At 34.3% G+C, this 24,662-nt stretch overlaps 1 protein-coding gene across 4 annotated transcripts in view; it reads left to right on the top strand.

Annotated features, from left to right (window-relative positions):
• The window catches only part of PTBP3 (polypyrimidine tract binding protein 3), a 101,103-nt gene extending 77,359 nt beyond the window's left edge, over positions 1-23,744 (top strand). For 3 of the 4 annotated variants that reach the window (XM_029202113.1, XM_029202115.1, XM_029202114.1), the window contains 7 exons: positions 8,327-8,404; positions 10,832-10,977; positions 11,200-11,233; positions 14,112-14,204; positions 15,201-15,417; positions 18,452-18,529; positions 18,681-23,744. In XM_029202113.1, coding sequence (XP_029057946.1) covers positions 8,327-8,404; positions 10,832-10,977; positions 11,200-11,233; positions 14,112-14,204; positions 15,201-15,417; positions 18,452-18,529; positions 18,681-18,813 — 779 coding nt within the window. In that variant the 3' untranslated portion in view covers positions 18,814-23,744. Of the gene's footprint in view, positions 1-8,326; positions 8,405-10,831; positions 10,978-11,199; positions 11,234-14,111; positions 14,288-15,200; positions 15,418-18,451; positions 18,530-18,680 lie in introns of those variants that run through there. The other variant, XM_029202116.1, reaches the window with a different exon arrangement.
• Positions 23,745-24,662: the final 918 nt, after the last annotated feature.

Genomic DNA, 24,662 nt, shown 5'->3' with positions numbered 1-24,662 from the left:
AAATTAGTTGTTACTGTGGTAGTTGTTGCTGTATTAGTGGTTTGCTAATTCTGTCATTCCTTCTCATTTATTAGCTGGGATTTTATTATAAAGAACTTTTTTCTTACCAACACTCCATTCATTTTTATTACATAAATTCGTGTGAATTTAAGGTTTATAATGTGCTACTTTTATGTATTTATATATTGTAGTATGATTCAGTTGTAGTGATATTTATCACATTACACAGTTTTAGTATAATATTGTCTGTATTATACAGTGCATTAGCTCTCTGTGGCATATTTACTATTCATTGTATTTATTTTTTTGTGTTAATATGAACTTGTAGGTTCTTATTTTATTCTATGGGTAATAATTTCATAGTATCATTTTTCATTTTATGTTCAAACTCTCCCAGATTTGGCCAGTGGCCACTAGCTTCTGTGGCCTTTTGACATACCTTCATCATTGTTTGAACACTTCCTTACTTTCTGGCAGAAGATATTTCAGATCTTCTTTACTTTCCCTGCCTTAACACTGCAGTCAGCTGTTACTCCAATGAGCCCTGGTTCCTTTTAGTAGGAAATAGTATTTGGAAATCAGTATCAAGGCATTATATGTGCTTATTGCTAATAGGGTGTCACTGCTTCTAGGAACTTTAAATGGGCATGACTAGGATATATGTGTATGTGTACTTCATAAATATATTTCTCTGTGTGTGTGCGTGTGTGTGTGTGTGTGTGTTTGCGTTTTTAAAAACCGCAAGTTTTAACTGATAACTCCAATTCCAATTCAGCACCCTTTTTTTCATATTGGTGATTCCCTTCTTCAAGAATGAGAAATCTAGTTTCCATTAGCCTCAACATATTATTTGCTCAATCCTATAATACACAAAAAGTAGTTTCAGAATTAACACATACCATTAACTTGAGGTTAATATATGCATGAGTAGTTTTCTGAGCATTGTTCCATTGGTCTATTTATTTGTCTTTCTTTTTGTCATTACCACAAGTCTCAATATCTGACAGAGTTAAGTCTCTTTACTTATTCTTCAAGAGTATCTTGGCAATTCTTGACCATTTACACTTAGGAATTTTAGGATCAGCTTTTCAAGTCCTCAAAGGGGAAAAAAAGCACTATTAGGGTTTTGATTGGATTATATTGACTTTATAAATCACTTAGAAGATAATTGACACCTTTACAATAGAGTCTTCCAGTCTTTGAATATTGTATATATCTCCATTCATTTGTATATTATTTAGCGTCTTTGAGTAAAGTTTGGTGACTTTTCCCCATAAAGGTTTGCATATGTTTTGTTAGAATTATTCCTAAGAGCCATACTTTTTAGATTCTAATTCTAGACCAGTCTTTATCATCCGTGTAACTTTGGGCAAATTGCTTAACTGCTCTGTACTTTTGTCTCTTTATATGTGAAATGAACATAATAATAGTATTTAACAGGTAAGAGTTGTGAGGAATATTAAATGTGCTAATATACGTAAAGAGTTTAGAATGGTGCCCTGTAAGTTTTAGCCATCACTGTTACTTGGTTTTTAAATTGTTACTAATACACAAATGCAGTGTTGTTGTTTCTTGATTTCATATTCAGCTACCTTGATAAACTCTATTTCTTTCTCTACTCTAATTAATTTTTCTCTTACTTTAGTAAGATGCACTGAACTTCTAAAATTTGCATAGAAATGGAAAAGTATCTAAAATAGTGAAAGGAAATAAATGCAAGGCTTAATATAAACCTGCAGTAGTCAAACCAGTTTGATAGTGTTGAAAGGTTAGATAAATTAATGGAGCAGCATATAGAGTCTAGAAATCAACCCACATGTATGTACTCAGTTGATTTTGAGCAAAATTACCAGTGTAAAAATTCAATAGGGAAAGGAAAATCTTTCAACAAGTAGTTTTGGACAGGTGGTTATCCATATTGGAAAGAAAATAAACATTGATCCGTATCTCACACCATACTGACACATTGACTTGAAATGGATCTTAGACCTCTATGTAAAACTTAAACCTATAAAACTCCTGGAATAAAACATAGGAGAGGGGACTTCTCTGGTGGTCCACTGGTTAAGACTCCGAGCTTCCACTGCAGGGGGCGTGGGTTCGATTCCTGTTCAGGGAACTAAGATCCCATATGCCATGCTGTGTGGCACGGCCAAAACAAAACAAACAAATAAATAAATCTTATATTTAAAAAAAAAACTTAGAAAATCTTTGTAACCTTGGGATATGCAAAAGTTTCTTAGGTAAAACGCAAAAAGCACAAACCATGAAAGGAAATAATTTATATATTGTACGTTCATCAACATTTAAAAGTTTCACTGATTGAAAGGTACCATCAAGAAAACCACAAGGTAAGCTATAGACATTGAAGAAAATATTTGCAACACATATATATAAGACAAATTCGTTATATCAAGTTATATAAAGAACTCTTACAGCTCAGTAATAAGAAAACAAACTATTAAAAAATGGCCAAAAGATTTGACAAGATATTTTACAGAAGATGGTATATGAATGGCAGTAAACACATGAGAAGGTGCTCAGCATCTCTAGTCATCAGGGAAATGGAAATTAAATTACTGTAAGATATTATTACATACCCACTAGAATAGCTAGAGTTTAAAAAGTTTCCTGTACCAAGGATGTGGAGCATCTTTTACTAGCATACTGTGTTGATGGCAATGTAAAATTTAGGAAACTCTTTGGTAAAGAGTTTGCCAGTTACTTAAGTTAAATGTGCACCTACAATATAACCTAGTCATTTACCCAAGAGAAGTGAAAAAGTTAGTGTCCACACAAATACCTGTATGCAAACATTCATAGCAATTCTATTTGTAATGGCCAAAATCTGGAAATATTCTATTACAGGTGAATGGATAAACAAAATGTAGTTTATCGATGTTATGAAGTACTATTCAGCAATAAAAAGGAATAAATCGTTAAGGACAACAGGATTATGTTGAATGAAAGAAGCCAGGCAAAACATTATTATGAATGAAAGAAACCATATAAAAAAGAACACCTGGTATATGATTCTGTTTATATATAATTCTATAAAATGCAAACTAATCTTTAGTGACAGAAAGCAGATCAGTTGCCTTTTGTACTTGTACAGTTTATTGCATGTAAATTAGAAAAGAGAAATAAGTCATATCATTTCAGTCTAATGCTGACAACCCTCCAAAGGCTCCCATTTTTTTCAGAGTATTAAATGCCCACATCCTTACATTGGATTGCAATCCCTATACCATCCACTTCAATTTTACTCTTTTGACATATCTCCTTTGATGTTCTTCCCTTGCTCCTTTTGCCCACCAAACTGACATCCCTCTAAAGCATGTTAGGTATGTTCCTACCTCCAAATTGTTCCCACTAGTTATTCCTTCTTCCTGGAGGGCTTTTCTCCCAGATATCCTCAGATTTTGCTCCTGCTGCCTTCTTTGACCTACCCTGACCAACCTTCTCTCAGTACTCCTGATTCTTTCTGTTCTATGTTTTTAGTAGTATTTATCACCTTCTTATGTATGCAGTTAACTTATTTACTGTGTTTATTGTTTATTTCTGTTTTCATCAGTCGAAATAAGCTTCACCAAGGTAGTTTTTTTTCTTCTCTAGTTTGTGCCTGACACAAAATAGACACAAAAAATATTTGTTGAATTAATGTTTATTTATTATTTGGTTTTTTCCACTACTGTTTTCGAAGTTTAACACTGTTTTGTATTTTCATCTAGGATTTTTAACTTTCATACTTATTTTACCAAAATATAGAGTTAATTGATACCTGTAATCTTTTCTTATATAATATAAGAACTTTAGGACACTTTAACTCCTTTTACCTTCTCTTACCTCCTCCTAACTCAAGATATTATTATGTTTAAAACTTTTTAGATTTTAACATTTCAATTTGTTAATTATTTTATACAATCAATATTCATTTAGATTAAGCCATATATAACTCTCTTAAGGCCTTGCATTTCTTCTTGCAACTCAGATATGCCATCTGGGATTGCTTACCTTCTGCCGGAAGGATATCCTTTATTATTCTCTTAAGGGGAAGGTCTATGTTAACATGTTTGAAGTGTTCATTTCCCCAGAAATGTCTTTATTTTGTTGTCAGTTTTAAAAGATATATAGAGTTCTAGGTTGACAGGTTTTTTTTGTTTTGTTTTGTTTTTCCAATGTATTAGAGAAATCAGTACACAATAGTCTGGTTTTCATTGTTGCTCTTAGAAGGTCAGCTGTCAACCTAATTACTGCTGTTTTCTCTCTGGCTATTCTTTAGATTTTTTTTTTTCATCTTTGATGTCTACAGTTTCAGTATGATGTGTCTGTTTAAGGATTTATTTTTTCTACCTGGAGCTCAAAAAGCTTCTTGATTTGGTGGATTGTTGTCTTTTACTGGTACTAGAAATGATCTTCTCATATATTTCTCCTTCACACTGTTTCTTTTCTTACTTTCTGGAATTTTGATTAGACCTGTTATACTCTCTTACTCTGAGTATCTCAAACTTTCTTTCACATTTTCTATTTCTTTATCTCTCTGAGCTGCATCCTAAGTAATTCCTTAGGGACTTCCATTTTACTAATGGTCTCTTCACCTTTGTCTAATCTGTTGTTAAATTTGTCTGATAATTTTAGATTTCAATAGTTGTGCTTTTTATTTCTAGAAATTTTATTGATACTTGGTTCTTTTTTTTTTTTTAAGTATCTTCCCTACAGATATTTTTCAGTATGGCTTTTATTTCTTAAAACATACTATTTAAAAATCAAATCAAATCAAATCTGATAATTCCAATGTCTGAAATCTTTGCAATTATTTTTTTGCAATTAGATATTTCTTTTTCTACTTTTTTTCTTTTTGAGTTACTCAAAAAGTTTACTCTGCTACTGTACCAGCATTTTTGAAAAACAAAATAGTTGTGCTTTTTTTACATAGTACATACTCTTTGTAATATTTTAAATGGCTCTGTATTTTGTCTAGTGACTCATAATTTATATAATAATTCTTCAATTTAGACATTAAGCTTGTTTCTTTAGGGCTTTGCTATTATAAATAAGGCTGATAAACTGATTTCATAGGTAAAAATGTTATCTCTTCATTTGTATTACCTTAATTGCTGTTGTGGTAGTACCTTTTCCAAATGTAAAATATGTATTCTTAGTTATGCGAATCTTAAACCTTTTTCTTAAAAGTTTGTGTAAACCATTGCCTAACTGGTTACTTTGCTAAAATGTTTCTGTTTCTGCTTATTTGAGGAATGTAGATTTACAGAAACTTTGCAAATGATTCTTTTGTCAAGTATTAACAAATGTTCTTGTTAATCATATTTTACTTGGAAACAATTATTTAAAATTTGGCCCTGGTAATTGTTTGCCAATTCTTTCATTTATTGCTATTTAATGTTCAGTGAGTGTTATCTCAAGAATTTTCCTCATTTCTCTAAAACCTACTACAGGTCTTCTGCCTCATACCCCCCACCCCATAGCCATTTGTATTAGTCTCTTTGTTTTGTTTTAAAAGTAGGTCCCTTGCCCTTCCCACAAATCTCAGTGGTTTACAGCAATTAACATTTATTCCTCTCACATGACTGACACTTAATCAGCTGCAAATCAGCTTTTGCAAACTTCCTTCACATGTCTTTTTGATGGAGGGCCCAGGCTGAAGGTGTCACTACATTTGAGACATGGCATTCTTGTGGCAGAGAGTAAAAAATAAGAGAGCTGGTGTAAACCCATAATGCCTCTTAAAGCTTCTGCATAGAGGCAGTTTATGTCCTGTTTGTCCGTGTGTTCCTATCACATGACTGAGTGCGGTGGGTGTTGCATAGAAATGTATGCTTCTCCCACAGGAGACACTGCAAGTCACATGACTGACCAGAGTTACATGGAAGGGTCAAGTGAATACTTGGCAACAGTAATACAATCTACAGTATCTCTTCTTATTTTTAAAAAATATATCTTAAAATTTATTTATTTATGGCTGCGCTGGGTCTTCGTTGCTGCGCGCGGGCTTTCTCTAGTTGCGGTGAGCAGAGGCTACTCTTCGTTGCAGTCCATGGGCTTCTCATGGCGGTGCCTTCTCTTTTTGCGGAGCACGAGCTCTAGGCGCTTGGGCTTCAGTAGTTGTGGCTTGGAGGCTCTAGAGCGCAGGCTCGGTAGTTGTGGCGCATGGGCTTAGTTGCTCCGCGGCATGTGAGATCTTCCTGGACCAGGGCTCGAACCCGTGTCCCCTGCATTGGCAGGTAGATTCTTAACTACTGCACCACCAGGGAATCCCTACCATATCTCTTCCTATGTTTAATTTTCTAGTGTAAATTTTCGCGATAACTTATACCTGTACTGAACCCTCTCTGATAAGTCTTCCTTTATGCCTTAAGTATAGTTATTTCTGTTATGAAAGTGAATCATTTTACCTATCTTTTTTTTTTAACTTTTTACTTTATATTGGAGTATAGTTAATTAACAGTGTTTTGTTAGTTTCCGGTGTACAGCAAAGTGATTCAGTTATACATGTACATGTATCTATTCTTCTCAAATTCTTTTCCCATTTAGGTTGTTACATAATACTGAACAGAGTTCCCTGTGCTATACAATAGGTCCATGTTGGTTATGCATTTTAAATATAGCAGTGTGTACATGTCAATCCCAAATTCACTAATTATCCCTCCCCCCCTCCCTTCCCCACTGGTAGCCGTAAGTTCATTCTCTAAGTCTGTGAGTCTGTTTCTGTTTTCATTTTACCTATGATCTTGAGCCTACTTGAATGTAAGTTTAGCAAGGGCAGAGATTCTTGTCTGCTTTATTCATTGCTTCCTCAGCACTAGAAGAATGCTTGCCTCCTAATGTGCTTTCAATAAATATATGTTTCCCTTCTTATTTCATCACTCTGTCAGTTATTCTCATTATCTGTGTCTTCATTTATTGTTGGTTCTCTCTGCTAGCTCTGTCCCTGAAGTCTCTCAATGACTGTATTTTCTTGAATTATTTTAATCACAGCTACATATTTAATAAATTCTGTTAAATAATTATCTTAAATGAAGAGAATAAACTTATATGATCTTTTAACTCCTCTGGAAAATGTAGCCTACATACTTCCTCCTATAAATATGCATATCAGCCTATCATTAGGGTAAAAAACCCCAAAACCTTCCCTTTGACTCTTACAGTCTAGCTTCTCACTGTTGCTCTAAGACTATTGTTTACCTTTTACATTTCTCACTCTCTTTGACTTTTATGGAAGGCCCCCTCCCCTAAAACTCTATGTCTCTAGATCCTGAGGGACTATAATTCATTATAATTCACTGTTTTGTTTTGCTTTCTAAGGTTTTTCTCTTTTCCTTAGAATGTTCCTCTTCCTTCCTCTACCACTTAAGTGTACTAATACTCCCAGGTTCTATTTTTAGCTTTCTTCATTTCTTGCCTTGTGCCCTTTTTAGCGGAGCTCTCATTCATATGGCTTTCACACTTATTTCTATATAGATGATTTACAAATCTGTGTCTTGTAATAGTTAGAAATTCTGAGTTTGCCCCCTCATTTCCACTTGTGGCATTCCCATTTGAGTTTCTCACTATCACCTCAACCTTAACTTGTCCCAAACCAAATTGTTTTCCTACTAGTACTGACTCCTCCATTGGAACTAACTCTTGTTTTTATTGATGGTTCACAGTCGCCAGGCTTCTAAAAGGAGAGGGAATACCAGCTTTTGTTTAGCATCCAGTGCACACTACTAAGCACTGCTTTTCACTTACTGAATGTCCAGCTCAAGTTTTACCTCCTGAGAGACCTTCAAACAGTCACAGTAATCCTTTGCAATCCCTTCTTCTTAGACCACTTACAGTATATTTGTATTTAAACCCATATATCCTCAGCCTGTGAATCTCCTGTAATTCATACTTTTAGTTTGTAAAGCCTCTCAAAGGCAAGGATTTTTATTTCATACTTCTTTTTGTCAGCACAGTACCCCCCAGGTACAGTACAATTTAATAAGTATTTGATAATTTTTGCATAGAAACAATGCTCTAAATAAGGACAAGAATATCAACTTAAATAACAAAACTAAATAAACTAAAACTAAGTAGCAAACTAATAACTCAAAATTAAATAATATTTTAGCTGTACTCTTGAACCTTGAACCCAGTTGAAAGGGGTTAGCCTCTGAAAGTGGCAGAGGCTCTTTACTTACCATTAAGGATCACCTGTTGAACAAATCTTTACTCTGTAACAGAATCTCTTTATCAGTAATACACCTTCATATAGCCATTTTATATTGCTATAACCATATTTATAGAAGGTAGTATATTTATTTTAGCTTCTCTTCCCCGTTAGGTGCACCAGGAATAATTTCCTCACCATATGCAGGGGCTGCTGGATTTGCCCCAGCCATTGGATTTCCTCAAGCTACAGGTGACTAACTCTAAAGTTGAATTTGAAATGATTTCTTAATGATGGTCTATATTTTCCAGGAACTTATCAAAATGAAAAGTATTACCATATTTGAAGGATTTATAATAAAAGCATTAGGTGTTTCAGTCATAGAAGTGGCTCATGTACAATATATGATGCACAGCTTCCTTGTGTTTATAAATAATTCTCTCTGGTTCCATTCTCAACTCCAAAATTCCCTTATATATTCTGCATCATTTGTACTTGCCATTGGCACAGATAACTATAGGTTGACTATATTAATAATCTCTGATTTGCCTTTTTGGTTATTATACAAAATATATGAACTGCTTGCTTATAAGCTTATCAATTACATGTTAAACAGACTTGTGTGTTATTTATCTTTGTGTCCTTAAATGCCTTTGATGGCATTTAATACATAGTATGCAGTCAGCAAACATTTGAATTAATAAACATTTACTGTTAAACTTATTTGTAAATCCTCTTTTTTTGTTTTTTTGATTAATGGGTTTAGAAGATTACCGTAGAGGGTATGCATGCTGTTTTATTTCAGGAAAAAAATATATTTTTTTCTTTAAGTAATAGAAATAATTAAGAGATAGCAATCGGTTAATACTTTGATAATGGCTCTCTGACTCTTTTCCAAATAGTAAACAAAATGAATTTGATCATAACTTAAGGAGGAGAAAAAATACTTTATGATTTTATTGCTGGTGCTTAAAGAATACACTTGAGGTTGGTGATTAGAAAGAAGAGTGGCTTAGTGTTAAGCCTAGTCTACACAGTACCTTTTTACAGCTTCCAGGTGATTTATGAATATAACTATTTTAAATTGCAACATAGTTGCTTTCTGGCAATAATCTTTGTATCCTGCCTTTCTAATTCTGGGAATTTTAACTGCTCTCTTCACTGGAGAGGATGAAGTTAACTAAAAAGAAAAGAGTGATTTAAAAGGTTGAGGTTCATTTAAGTTTTAGGTTTTTGGTGGTTTTAAGACATCTTAACGTATGTTTAATTAAGTGAGTAATTCTACCTATCCCATTAAAATGAAGGCATTATACATTGTTTTTATGTGTTTGAAGCTCCCAAAAGTTTAATTTTTATACATTTGGAGGTAGTGATATATGGTTTCCCTCATTTTAGTTATTTCTTTCTACACACTGTATGTATAAAACACTGTATTAGATGTTAAGAAAGAGAAAAAATGTGTAAAGAGGGCTCCTGAGTTGATAAGACTTTTAAGGTGTAGCAGGGGGATGTACATATACACATACACACATGTATGTACCCTACAGTGTAGCTAAGGTGTAGTGTTGGCGGTATATAATAGACTTAAGGAAGTTATTCAAAAGTTGCAGGGGCATGGGAAGAGGTCATGCAAAAGACTATTGAGTATAGATTTCATGGAAAAGCATCCACCCTAAGAAGGTGATGTGCACGGTTTTAAAATTCAGCAAGATGATGGTAATAATAACTTTCCTTAGATTGTCAAGCGGAATAGTATGATTGTAAACTATATTGCAATTTAATTACATGATTTGTGATAAACTGGCCAGACTCTGTCTATTATAAGGAATTTTGAGCTTAAAGGATCAATAAATTAAATAACTGGTTTATTTTATATCAACTAGAGATTTTATCTTAGATAATTTTTAAGCTGAGAATACAAATAGTGGGACATTCTGAGGAAGTGTAGTGTTTTAGGTATAGTATATAGTGTCAATATTCCAGTATTGTAGAACTTTCAGTAGTTCTGAAATATCTGGGGGAGTAGAGAGCTCTGAAAATTCTTGCTGCAAAAGAATATTGAATCCTATAAATTTGTTCTTGATGGTAATAATGTTTTGCAAGGTTACAAAATGTTTTTTCCCCATGCAGAATGTATGTATACAATTTACCTGTTTTAGGTATACAACTCAGTGATTTTTAATAAATTTACAGAGTTGTGCAGCCATTACCACAGTCCAATTTTAGAACATGCATTACTACCTAGCATGCACATATGTGACTTCTGCTGAAGGACTTTTTACAAAAATATGTATCTGGTTTTATGGTAGAAGTCAATATGAAAATAACATCTACTTTAGAGAAATGTGCTGGAATATATTTGTTTTAAGAAATAGAAGGAGTACTTGTAGTTATAGACCCTTTGAAAAACCTAATGGCTTTAAGGCCAGTGAATTTGGTTGCTATGCAAAGCACTGTATAAATAATAAAGTACTAAGTATGATAGCATCAACGAATAAAGCGCTCTACTTCCAGACAGACTCTGGAGGGCAGAAAACTGACCTTTGTTATCCTTATGGTAGCTTTGAAACATTTTCTTCTCTACTTTTGCTTTTGTCTTCATTTATTTACTTAAGTTGTATTAAGTGTTGTAATTCTCCAGATAACTAGAATATGAAATGCTTTTGATGTTTTGAAAAGGTCTGTCAGTCCCAGCTGGACTAGGTCCCGGAGCTCTTGGTCCTCTCGCAATCACCTCCTCTGCCGTCACTGGAAGGATGGCCATTCCTGGGGCTGGTGGTATACCGGGAAATTCTGTTCTACTTGTCACCAATCTTAATCCTGATGTGAGTTGAAAAGTATTATATGTAAAAAGTCTTTCAGGAGGAGGTATTGTAGCTTCTGACCTAGAGTTAAATTCAATGAAAATGTTTATTTTAAGAATTTTTATTAAAATTCATCACTAGTATATACAGAAGCAGCATGTAAAAAGTCAGTGCTTTGAACAAGTAAACTTACTTAAAACTTTTACTTAGACACTGATATTTTGTGTTATCCTTTTCAAACAGCTTATTACACCACATGGACTTTTTATCCTATTTGGTAAGTAATTTTTGTTGTTGTTGTTTTTTATATTATCTATGATGTGAATTGAGCATATTGCATCATTCAGTAATACTTATTACTGCTGTGTGCCTACTAGTGTGTTTGACACTGAGGATAGAATAGCAGGGAAGACAGTAAGTGATTACAGTTACAACAAAATTTTATAAAAAGGGAAATAGAGACTGTAATAGGAACATACAGCTAGGAGACCTAACCTAGCTGAGGGAATCAAAGATGATGTACCATTAGAAATGATAGTTAAGCTGACTTGTGAAAAATGAGGACACATTAGCCAGGCAGAAAGGGAGGGCAAATGTCCTTTCACAGATAGTAGCAGTGAGAGACAGAACTCGTGTAACATAGAAATGAAGGAAGCTCAATGAAGAGTGTAAGGGAGAGACATGTTGAAGCTGGGCAGATGGATAGGGGCAAGGTCATTAAGAGCTTATAAGCTATATTAAAGAACTTCGTTTTTAACTTAAGAACAGTGGGAATCCATTGACTAGTTTTAAACAGGAGAGAGGCATAATGAGATGTTGATTATAAAAATAATCCCCTAACTTTCCAATAGTGTGCCTCTCAGTTAAAAAAAATATTTAGCCAGGTACTCCTAATCTATATATGATTAATTATTCATAAATTTCATCCATCTTTTACTATACTCTTTAGTATAATATGTACAAACAAATATAAGAGCAATGAAGTAATATTTTAAAGATTTTTCTTATGACACTTTTAAAAATAAAAATCTATTAACATTTAGTGAGAAGTATGATTTAATATGCTTCATTATTTTCAAAAACCTTTTTCATTTTGGTTCAGTATCCCACGAACTGATTCTAAATTCACTTTATTTTCGTACTTGATCTTAATGGTTGTCATAAATGAAAAAGATACCTCATAAAGATATGCAAGGGAATCCTCTGGCGGTCCAGTGGTTAGGACTCAGTGCTTTCACTGCCAGGTCCCAAGTTCAGTCCCTGGTCTGGGAACTGAGAATCCCGCAAGCTGCGTGGGCACGGCCAAAAAAAAAAAAAAAAAAAAATAGGTGATTTGAATGGAAGTGTTTCATTGTTGCTGTACTAAATAATTATGATACTAATTTTTCAGTCTAATCCACTAAATTTTGTTGTACTTTACCTAGAAAAGTTCCATTTTTCCTCTTGTTAAATTAGTTGATCTTGAAAACTGTTAACATTAGCATAATGGGGTTAAAACTCACTCTTCATGTGGAAGAATTTTTAAGAGGATGGAAAATTGTTTCAAATTTTTTGAGTGGGTAATAGGTTTTTTTGTTTTGTTTTGTTTTGTTTGCGGTACGCAGGCCTCTTAGTGTTGTGGCCTCTCCCGTTGTGGAGCACAGGCTCCGGACGCGCAGGCTCAGCAGCCATGGCTCACAGGCCCAGCCGCTCCGCGGCATGTGGGATCTTCCCGGACCGGGGCACGAACCCGCGTCGCCTGCATTGGCAGGCGGACTCTCAACCACTGTGCCACCAGGGAAGCCCGGCAATAGGTTTTTTTAACAGCGTTTTTGAGATATAATTTACAGCCATTACAATTCTCTGACTTCAGATGTACAGCTCAGTGATTTTTAGTAAATTTATAGAGTTGTGCAGCCATTACCACAGTCCAATTTTAGAATATCTCTATCAGCCCACAGAGAAACATTATACTCATTTGCAGTTGCTGTAAAAGTTTTTATTCAGGACACATTTATGTAATTTTCATTAACAAAATCATTTATTAATGCTAAATGTTCATGTCTCTTTAATAGCCAGAGCACATTTCTTTCCAAAAGTAGTTAATTTCTCACTCATTTAGAAAAATATCACCCTCAGCTTAAAGAACAAATTGTGTGTTATTTTTTACAGAGTATCTATTTCAGCCACTTGTCATTTCTGAAAAGGGCAGCAAATTTGGAATACTTGTCTTTTTTTTTTTTTAATTTTAAAACTACCATTCATCTCTTAAGTTTAGTTGCTCTTAGGGGCTTGCCCACAAGATAACCAATACTCCTTTGTGTGCCTTGAAGATTGTCATAGTCATTCTCTCATCCTATTACAAAGTATGGTAATGATGCTACTGTTTAAAGATCTTATTTTTATGATATTGGTGATACCCTGTTCCACATAAATTGCAATATATTTTAATACACTAAATTTTAAAAATGAGAGAATGCCCTTCATATTGTAGAAACTTCTGTATATAATTTCTTCTATATGTTGAAAATTAGTAAAATGTAGTTTTTCATACTGGTTTATATAAACAAATCAGTACAAGTAAAAGTTTATTTTCCTCCCACACCCCAGTGAATCATTTTGCCTGCTTTTGGGGATGTGGGACCCACTTTGGGGAACACTAGCATAGAAAAAATGGATGTAATGAGATCAGTTAGGAGGCTATGATGATAGTCCAGATGTGAATTGGTGATAATAGGTTTGATGGTAGTGAGGATGGGAAGAAGTGGACAAATGTGAGAGATATTTAGGCCATAGAATCAATGAGTGCTGGTAGTTGACTGGATGTGTAAGTGTCTAAGGAAAGGGGTAAGTCAAAAGATGACTCCCAGATGTCTGACTGGAGCAAATATGTGCATGATGGTACTGTTTATCAACAGAGTTAGTGAACACAGGAGGGTGCAGGAAAGAGCAGGTGAATCAATTGAAGTGTTTATGGGACATCCAGGTGAACGGGGGTACTAGATTAATAAATCTGGAACATAGAAGAGATTACAAATTTGGGAGCATTTGTATGAAATTGCCCAGGGAAAGCATATAGTATGAGAAAAGAAGCTTTCTTTAAATATATTAGTAAAGTTAATTGAACATTACACAATCAGCATTAAAAAATTGTTTTGTTTTGTCTTTTTAATTAGGAGTATATGGTGATGTACATCGAGTGAAGATAATGTTTAATAAGAAAGAAAATGCATTGGTTCAGATGGCAGATGCAAATCAAGCTCAGCTAGGTACTAACGATTAATAATAATAATGATAACCTGCCCCTTTTGTATGTGAATTTTCCTATAAAATAAACTTATGGCTAGTAGGAAGAGTACCTTCTTATGTTAATATCTCCATTATTATTTGGATCTGCTTATATTTTAAGATTTTAAAATATTTATTATTCTTTGAAGTTCATTTATCTATTTGAATATATTGTTGATGTTTAGAGCTTTGACTCTAGGGTTTTTCCATTAGCTTTAAACTAATAAACATGACTTGTTTTCTTTCATTTTATTTGTTTGTTTGCTTATTTATTTTCCTTTCAAATTAAGTTTTCTAGAACTGTTGCATGGCATAACAGTTTGGGAATACTTCATAATGATGGTTCAAGAAAGTGTCATTCTACAATCTCACCGTTTATTATTATAGTGGCTGTTGAAATATTATTACTCAGATTTTTTATTAAAAAAGCTTTACTTGGGATTAAAAATAGATAGCTAGTGGGAAGCAGCCACATAGCACAGGGAGATCAGCTTGGTGCTTTGTGACCACCTAGAGGGGTGGGATAGGGAGGGTGGGAAAGAGACACAAGAGGGAGGAGACATGGGGATATATGTATAGTATAGCTGATTCACTTTTGTTATACAGCAGAAACTAACACACTGTTGTAAAGCAGTTATACTCCAATAAAGATGTTTAAAAAAAATTTACTTGAGATTAAACTAATTTATTCAATAATCATTTCCTGAACATGTGGTATGTTTCAGGCATTCTGGAACTTCCTAGCACTCTGCTAGGAAAATAGTTACTTTTTGTTGTATTGCTTTTCTTTCATTACAGAAAAACAGAGTCATTTAATACATTTTCGTATATAAGAGTTTTTAAATTTAAAACCATTTTTAAGCCCTCAAACTGACAGTATAATTTTTTAAATGACTAAATAAAAAGAATTATGATAGACAGTTTTACAGAGACTATCTTAGTACCCAGACTTTCCTTATTTTCTTCTTATGCACCAGCAATGAACCATCTGAGTGGTCAGAGACTTTATGGGAAAGTGCTTCGTGCTACACTGTCCAAACATCAAGCAGTTCAGCTTCCTCGAGAGGGACAAGAAGACCAAGGTCTGACTAAGGATTTTAGCAATAGTCCTTTGCATCGCTTTAAAAAGCCTGGCTCTAAAAACTTCCAGAATATTTTTCCACCATCAGCTACTCTGCATCTTTCCAACATCCCGTATGTATCTAATTAGTTACTATTCATTTAGATGATTAATAATCTACAGTATATGGTTTGGGGAGGTAAAAACTGAAATTATTCTAACGTAGCAGTTGTCCTATTCACTAATTTCTCGTAAGATGATTTATTTGCCATCATGTCTTAAGAAGTTTAACCATACACTATGAAAGTGAAAGATAGCAATGTTTTAAATTTTTCTTTCCAAACAGAGAATTAGCACCTGTTAACTTTCAGTTATAGAATGGCAAAAATCTGTGCAGAAATATTCCACTGGTTATACTTGTTCATCCTTTTGTATAAGTAAAGACCCTTTAGTGACCAGCACAGCAAAATCAAATAATTTATGTATCTAAGAATTTGGTAAAACTGAATTCTCTATTTTTTACCTACAAGCTGCAAAGCCATATATATATCTAAAAGCTAAAAATTTTCTTGTAACCACTCTGTATTTAACCAGTGTTGTAGCAGACTTGTTCTTTAGTCATCATCTAACTTAGAGATCGACAAACTATAGCCTATGGTCCAAATCCGTCTGTTTTTGTAAGGCCCATGATCTAAGATTGGTTTTTACATTTTCAAGTGGTTACGGAAAAACAAAAGAAAAATTTTTTGTGATTTGAGAAAATTACATAAAATTAAAATTTCACCTTCCATAAATGAAGTTTCATGGAACACAACCACATTTATTCATTTATGTATTAGCTATAGCTGCTTTTGAGCTATAACCACAAAGCTGAATAGTTACAGCAGAGGCTGTATGGCCATCAGAGCCTAAGAAATTTACTGTAGGGCCCTTTATAGAAAGCACCTGGCAACCCCAGTTTTAATTCTTGAAATCCTTGACGTACAAAGGGGGCTGTGTTGGGTCTTCGTTGCTGTGCACGAGCTTTCTCTAGTTGTGGCGAGCAGGGGCTGCTGTTTGTTGCAGTGTGCGGGCTTCTCATTGCAGTGGCTTCTGTTTGTGGCAGAGTGTGGGCCCAGTAGTTGTGGTACATGGGCTTAGTTGCTCAGCGGCATGTGGGGTCTTCCCAGACCAGGGCTTGAACCTGTGTCCCCTGCATTGGCAGGCGGATTCTTAACCACTGCGCCACCAGGGAAGTCCCAAGTTGGCAGTTTTATATAACTTAATCTAATACATGAAGAGGGATAAGCTTTGGGAAGGAAGGGTAAAAGCTGTGGGGTATAGTTGTGTGCGAGCACCTGTGTGAAAAGTTAAAGACTGAGGGAATGGAGAAGGGTACATTACTGGAATATTTCTGAGAATGAGAATGGGATTTGAATAGGAAGAGAAAATAATTATTCAAAATGCTGTTGAATACCCAGGCTCCTAGCTAGTCTCCAATTAGGCTATATGGAGAAACCTTGAATCCGAATTGGGCAATGGCTCAAACCTCATGCCAACCAGGCAACTGGAAGAGTCACTTGAGAAAAAAATCTAGAAATTTAGCACCTCATCACTACAGAGTCAGGGAGAGAGGCAACATATTTAAATACTAAAGCAGGCTCCCTCTTAAGTACATTTATCCAGGAGCTGGTCTCAAGTTGCATCGTAGGTAGAAGAGAGAAAAGACGTTAATACTTTTTTTAACCATCTGCCAAGTCTGGGCACTGTGCTGGTGTTTTACGTGTGTTACCTCATTTAATCTCCATAATAACCTTCTTTTAAAATTGTGGTTAAATACATAACCTAAGTTTTACCATTTTAACCGTTTTTGAGTGTACGTTCACATTAAGTACATTCATAGTGTGCAACCATCACTTATATCCATCTGCGGATCCTTGTCATCATCTCAGACTGAACCTCTGGACCCATTAAACAGTATCTCCTCGTTTCTCTCTACCCCCAGTCCCTGGTAACCACTATTCTACGTTCTGTCTCTAGCAATTTATCCATAATAACATTTGGAGTAAAGGTCATTAGTTTCATTTTAACAATGAAAGTGAGAGGCTCAGATTAAGTAACTTAAGAGTGACATACCAGGTGAATGAAAAATAGAATGTGAACTTATATCTGTCTCCTTGCAGAGCCAATTATTGTTCTATAACAGCCTCCTTGCTGGGAGTTGTGAGATGAGGAAGAGTCTGCTTTTAGTCAGTTGATTCTCATGTGATAGACCACTGTATTAGTTATCTACTGCTGCGTAATAGATCACCCCAAAACTTAACAGCTTAACACAATAGTAGATGTTCATTATCTCAAACTGTTACTGTAAGTCAGGAATCCAGAAGTGGCTTAGCTGGGTGGTTTTGGCTGAATCTCTCATAAGGTTGCATCTGAAGGCTTAACTGGGGATAGAAAATCCACTTCCAAAGTGGCTCACCATATACTTAGTTGTTGACAGGAGGAGCTGTCAACTTGTGGCTCCTTGCCACAAGGAGCTCTCCATAGGGCTGCTGATCGTCCACGTGAAATAGCAGCTGGTTTCTTCCAAAGCTAGTGATTCAAGAGAGGGCAAGGTGGAAATTGCAGTGTCTCTCAGCCTCAGAAGTCACGTGTGTCATATCTACAATACCCTGAGGGTTACAGAGGACATTCTTATTAGATATGGGAGGGGAGTACCAAAAGTGTGAATACTAGGAGGCAAGAGTAGTTGGGGGCTATCTTAGAACCTGGTTACCACATACACATGTTCATAATTACCCTGAAAGTAATTGAAAAGCTACTGGCCTAGTAGTGGAAAACGCTGGACCATAGAAGACAAGTCAGAGCTAGGGAAGTATCTTTGGAAGTACTAGAGTTAATTGTGGGTAATAATCCCATTGAAAGAATAAATATAGAAAGATTTTCTTGTTCTTTATATACTGCCCATGTCCTGTGCAAAAGATATAAGACAAAATTCCATCGTTTGAGAACATGTTTGCATCAACCTTGAACATCTTTCAGGGCACTTGCAAATCATGTCTTCATTGCGTGGCTTTATGCTCTTTGAAATGTGAAAATTCTGGAGACTTGATGATTTCAGGAGTTAATCTTTGCATCATTTAAAAATTAGGGATAAGATAGTTGACTCTCTCTGTAATGTTTTCACAGCCCCTCTGTTACAGTAGACGATCTGAAGAACCTTTTCACGGAAGCCGGATGTTCAGTGAAGGCTTTTAAATTCTTTCAGTAAGTCCATGCTTTTAAGAAATACATTAACATTATTTAATATGATCTGCAAATGTTTAAGGTAGTTTAATGAAGTCTTCTAGGTCTGGGGAAGAGGTTTGTAGGCAAAATTAATTCTATATGCTTTTTCTATTTCTTCTACCATTTTCAGGAAAGATCGCAAAATGGCACTCATTCAGTTGGGATCTGTGGAAGAAGCAATCCAGGCTCTCATTGAACTTCATAACCATGACCTTGGAGAAAATCACCACCTCAGAGTTTCCTTCTCAAAATCTACAATCTAACTTTTCTGTGAATTTTTCTCCTAAGACTGGACCATAATTTTAGTAAAACCCTTCAGACATAGACTGAAGCAGCTCAAGACCAATTCTGCCTCTTTCACAAAAATAACTCTTCCTGAGTTTGATATTCAAGTATATTCAAAAAATCATGGGATGTTCTCTTTTCCCTTAAACCCTCTGCCAATACGTCACCAGAGGCGTGTTTTTCCTTTGTCCCATAGTTTCTAAAATGAAAATAATCTTCAGGAAAAAAGAATCAGGAAAAAAATTTTTTTCAATAATTTAATTCCCTATATTAAATTGGATTTCAAGAGGATGGTCTTTCTTTTCGTTTGGGTCCAGATCAGCCTTATACAACATTTCTAAACTCCTTTGTACTTTGAAAAATTTAAACATACAGACTTTTAAAATTACTTGACATAAGTAATTTAAATTACCTACAACCAAGATTTTAACTGTATGACTCAGAAGTTTGACTCCTCTAGAAAACTGTGTTCCCTTATAAGTTACATCAGTTATTTGGCATATACTGATACTTACTATACATAAACAAATTGGGTTGTATTGGAAGCAAATTTATAAATCTGCGTGTTTTCTTTCACTTTTTTTTTCCACTGTAAGACACTCCTTTGCATATCTTTAACTTTTTAAGACTATTTGGAGAATGAAGTGTCTCAACTGTCTCCAGGGAAATTAAGTGGAATCCAACCAGGATCTATTAAGATGTCAGAATAATTAATAATTTTATTAGGAAAAAACATGTTTTAAATTTCAAAATGACACTTGCCGAATAATATAATATGATCTTGGAAAATTTAAAAAGAAAAATAATCCTACTTATAAACTACTTTTTTATAGTTGTTTTCAGAAAAAAGTTTACAGTCTTAAGGAAAATATTCAGGTCTATCATATGGTTTGACAGATTTTTTAAAAGTTATTTTTGGTAAAGTCTTCTTTTAGAAAAAAATCAATCTCAAGGGTTTTTTGTACCACTATAATCTCTAATACTTATTCAGAATTACTGTGTATTTACTTAATTTCCTATTATGTGCCTTATTATGTGCTTATGATATAATAGGTTAGACTTTAAGTATCTTGAAAGCTATATCGTGGGCTTGGTGAGCATTTGTTTTTTCTTTCCCTGTTTTGGTAAGGATTTTAAAGTTTTTTTCATTGCAATTTTAAGTGATTTTCAATAACTACTAGTTTCTATTCAAATTTTTTGGTGCTTTGGTGTAGAGATGGGGTGAGGAAGGGTTAAACGGTTTGGGGAATAACTCAGTGCACACCTGTAGGCCTCTTCATATTGTGACCAATAGTGGTCATTGCCAGTTATAGCATACCAATTTGGGGCTATAACATGCAGTCTCAGTTCTGGATCTTGTCTGATCTTTATCACCCATTAGAATTTGTCTCAGGATTACTTGGTTTTTGTCATATACTCGTGAGAACTTGCTTTTCTTTGTTAATGTAACTTCATTACTGAGTGCCCACATATATGGAGTATGAGAAGGTGGATTCTTTCTCATACTTTGTCCCTCTTTTTAGTTGAATGTGAGAGTACATTTTAATGTTGCTTCAGTGATTGTATAATGTAAAATTGTTTCTTTTTAGTTAGATACTTTGCTTTTGTTAATTCCTTCAGTGCTTGATTGGATTTTTTTAAAGCAGAATTTGTTAAAAGGGTCATTTTTGTCCACCCCTTTTACACTTTTCAGATTCTCAGAGTGGTTCATCTCACCTTTTAAAAGAATATCTCAATTTCTTTGCTATATTCCAGCCATTAATTTGAACACAGGAAGAAATTTTATAAAAAATTGGAGACTACAAAAGATAATTGTTAAAAAGCAGAATTCACTCAACGCTGAGCAACAATTAGTTGTTAGAATACAAAGGAGGACACTATATTGAGATCTTTCAAAAGGATCAATTTTACTATTGGCTGATAGGTATAATCATTTATCTAATTTTTATTTTTTTCACTTATGGAATATATTTTTACCAAAACACTGAGTAAGAGGGAAGGGGAAAAAACGACTTCTTTAAGAAATCTCCCCAAATTGCTTCATTTTTTTCCTTCCATACAGGCACTATTATAATTTTCAGTGGCATGTTAAATTGGTTTTTTTTTAGTTAGGAATTACTGTGTAGTTTTAATTCATGATTCCTATAACAGTCAGTGTAAGTGTAGCAGAAGTGTAGCAGAAGGGAGATCACAATGGTATTGAATGTAATTTTGAAGTAGGGAATGGCCTTCATATTTGAGAGAGAACATTTGAATCCTTTTCAGGGATTTGCGCACGCGTGTGTGTGTGTGTATAGATAAGTGTATATACATACATACACTTTTCTAGTGTTGTACATACATATGCACATTACATACATCTTAATTTATTGACAAAGAACATTAATCAAATTAAGATTTGGAAAAGGTGAGATATTCTTGTTTAAAATAGTGTGTTTGCAACCATCAATTTGTGTCCAAAATTAGCTGTAGCACATGGATGTTGTCCATATTGGGCTATTTGCTCTTTGAATTATAGAGGTCTACAGTATTTGTGTTGGTATAGTTTCTGTAAAAAGATTTTAAAATATCAGGGCAGTGGAAAAACTAGATCTTTGTATTTTTTGCTTTGGCATGCATGTAGTTGATATCTTCTGAGCAATGTTTATTTTTGCTGTTGAGCTGTTATAGTATCCTATTTTTAAGTTTATTTACTTAATTTTAAGGAGTATTGTCTTATTTTTGGAGGTGTCTGACTTTAACACAAAGTATGTATATTCAGGACTTTATTAAAAAATAGCAGTACACGTTTAACAGTAGCAATTTATGCCAAAAAGTTCTACTTTGAGATTTAAATAACTTGCATAGCAGTAAATTGTTTTTCCTGTGAGATACAAATAGAAAAATAACCTTAATAATTTGATAACTTACAGGAGAGTATCAGAATTACCCAATAGCTCCTGCAGAATGCCATAAATTCATTATTTAAGGCTAAATATTGTTATGTTAATTTGTAGTAATGTTTCTGATTTTGTTGAAAGTTGCAAATCTCACAGTTTTTAGAGACACAATTTTTGCCTGCCTATTCCTTATGGAAGCAATGCCTTTTTTTGGCTCCACCTAGGATGGTGATTATAGGTTCTGCTTCAGTTGATTAAAAGTAACTCTCATGAATGTCTCTGATCAGTTTTATATAAACTTTTGAAAGCTTCCATGTCATTAGGCAGCAAAGGTTATACATTTATATTAACATGTAATTCCTCTTCGGTTTCCACTAAGTATTTTTGGACAAAAGATGACAAGCTCAAAAGTATGTGTTCCCCCCGCCACCCAGTGAGTCACTTAAAAGCCCTGTTTGCCAAACTATCAGCCTATCTCTTAGAAAACCTAGTGTGTACTGCTATTTTTAAAACCAAAAAGACAGCATGACTATGCGTAAAAGCATTTTTCTTAACTTTTCCTTTGTCTTGATCTGTTGTTAACAAGAATAAAACTGCCAGATTTAAAATATTCTACTGTTGTGCTAAAAGAAATACAATTTAGATTGCACAGAACTTTTTCTTTAAAGAAAATATAACTCAGCTGTCTTTTAAGAGCTGTGTTATTGTCTACAAGACTATTTGCAGTCTTTTTTCAGAGCAAATTTTAACAGCTAGTTGTGAATGATTTAAAAAATAGAAAATTACTAAAATATTAGTTTTGGGGGTTTTATAGAGGGAGAAAAACAAAACAGGACCAAAGGTTATGTGCCTTCTTCAATAGTCTTAATTGATCTTTTCTTCCTATTTGAGACTAAGGTAGTATCAGTATTCTGGTTTTCAGGAAATACATACTATAGTTTTAAAAGAATGTTGTCCCACACACCCTCCGTTCAAGCAAACAGTTGTAACTGTAAAATGAAGTCTCAGTTACACTTTTTGCCTTCATCACATAATATTCATTATATAGCATTGTGCAGGTCCAAGAACAGAGCTGCTCGTAATCTTTGTGGTAGTCATCTTAGTTTCTGTAACCTGAGGCATATGTTCCAGAGAACAGGGATATTTTTCTGGTCCAGTGACCTTGGTGATAATAGTCATGATTGAAAGCTGCTCATGGCAAGCTTAAATCAGCACTGTAAACAGATTTTTGTTGTTGTTACATTATTTTTAGTTCTTGAATCTATGTAGTAGTTGTAATGACAAATATTTAAATAGCTATTTTTGATGTCATTAAAAAAAATCATACTCTAGCCTTTTTTCTCCCTTACCATTGTTACCCAGATCTTTAAAAAATTCATCCCACATCCAAAAAGTACTAATTATAAAGACTGCTGACCAAGCAAAGTTTTGCATCAAAATGTCACCTCATTGCTCTGACCAAAGACTGACTGTTCTGGTTTTGACTCCTTTCTGTTAAGCATTTCTTTTCCCAAGCTCCTTTCTGAAAGAAGATCCAGTGCAAAGCGGCCTTTATTTTCTATTTCCTATCGGCGAATAGACTACTTAGAGAAAACGGGAGTTTAAATGTGAACAAAATGGATTAGGACAACATGGGTTTTATGGGCATTTTCAGTACTGTATTTAAGAAAAAAAAAAATAGCACAGCTAGGAGCCTCTGACATTGTCTCGTGTTTTATGTGGTCTGTTCATAAAATTCCCTTTTTCAGTTTATAAGAATGTTCATCTAACAGAAGAAAATGCTGTAAATATTTGTAACAACATTTTTTAAAACCAGGCCGAAAAAGAAAAAAAAACGGTTTTTGGGAACAAGTTAACATATAAAGTGGTTTTATATAAAACATCAGTTGTCTTGTATATTTTGATAAGCAGCAGTACCAGCTTTCATTTGTAACACAGTTTGTGGCATTGGAAGAAAAGGATTCTGTGATTACTGAAGTGAATTATGTTATAAATGCGAAGAGAAGATAAAATATTAAAAAACATATTTTCTAAGTGCGTAGTGCATGGTTAATTCAAGCTTCTGTACACTACAATATATTCCATTTTTGTTCAGTTTGTATATTTGCTGACTATTACTTGATATCTCTAATCTCTTTCCTAACAAGTATAGCATTGTAGCATGCCTTTTAATAAATGTCATGACATCTGTACTCTCTTAAAAATATTTCTGTGTTCTTGTCTGTACTTTGGGTTTCCCCTTGTCTTACCTGTAATTCTAATGATGTCATATTTTCTTTGTCATAGCCATCCATCTAAACTTGTTACAGTGAGAGCATAGCAAGCACATATTCATACCACTTTAAAAACTGAAAAACCTTAAGTCTACTAATCACCTCTCTTTTACTTAAGGAACAGTTCTCATTTTGAGAAACAGAATGCTTTTCTAACCGTCCTACAAATAGCTGCTTCAGTGGCACGCCCCCTTTGTACAAGTACATGTTGGCACATTTGCATGAGTGATGTCTTTCGCTCTCTTTCTGTGCATCTCTCCCCCCCCCCCCCACACACACACACACACACACACACACACACTATATGTGCAATGCCAAAGAAGAGTTGGAACATTTTTCCAGTTCAGTTTTTGACTTCCCTAGGGGATGAGTATACATAAATTTTGAGACATTTCGAGGTGTGATCTCAAACCAAGTTTGTGTTTTTTTTGATTGAAGGGTAACACAGTTACCAGCTGCCTATATATTGCTTTTCCATAGGCAAATGTTTTTTTTCTAGGTTCTTTAAAGCGTTATTGGATTGTAGGAGTCTAAGCAGTCATTTATTTTAATCTTTTATTCTAGGATCTTTTTTTTTTTAATGTTTATTTATTTGACTGCGTAGGGTCTTAGTTGCCGCATGTGGGATCTTTCCTTGTGGTTCGTGGGCTCTTTGTTGCTGCGTGCAGGCTTCTC

Source organism: Monodon monoceros, unplaced genomic scaffold, assembly GCF_005190385.1.
Source record: "Monodon monoceros isolate NGI ecotype Baffin Bay Population unplaced genomic scaffold, NGI_Narwhal_1 Super_Scaffold_5, whole genome shotgun sequence".
NCBI lineage: Eukaryota > Metazoa > Chordata > Mammalia > Artiodactyla > Monodontidae > Monodon > Monodon monoceros.
Note: the sequence above shows the minus strand (reverse complement) of the source record. Positions and strands in the feature narration are given on the sequence as shown.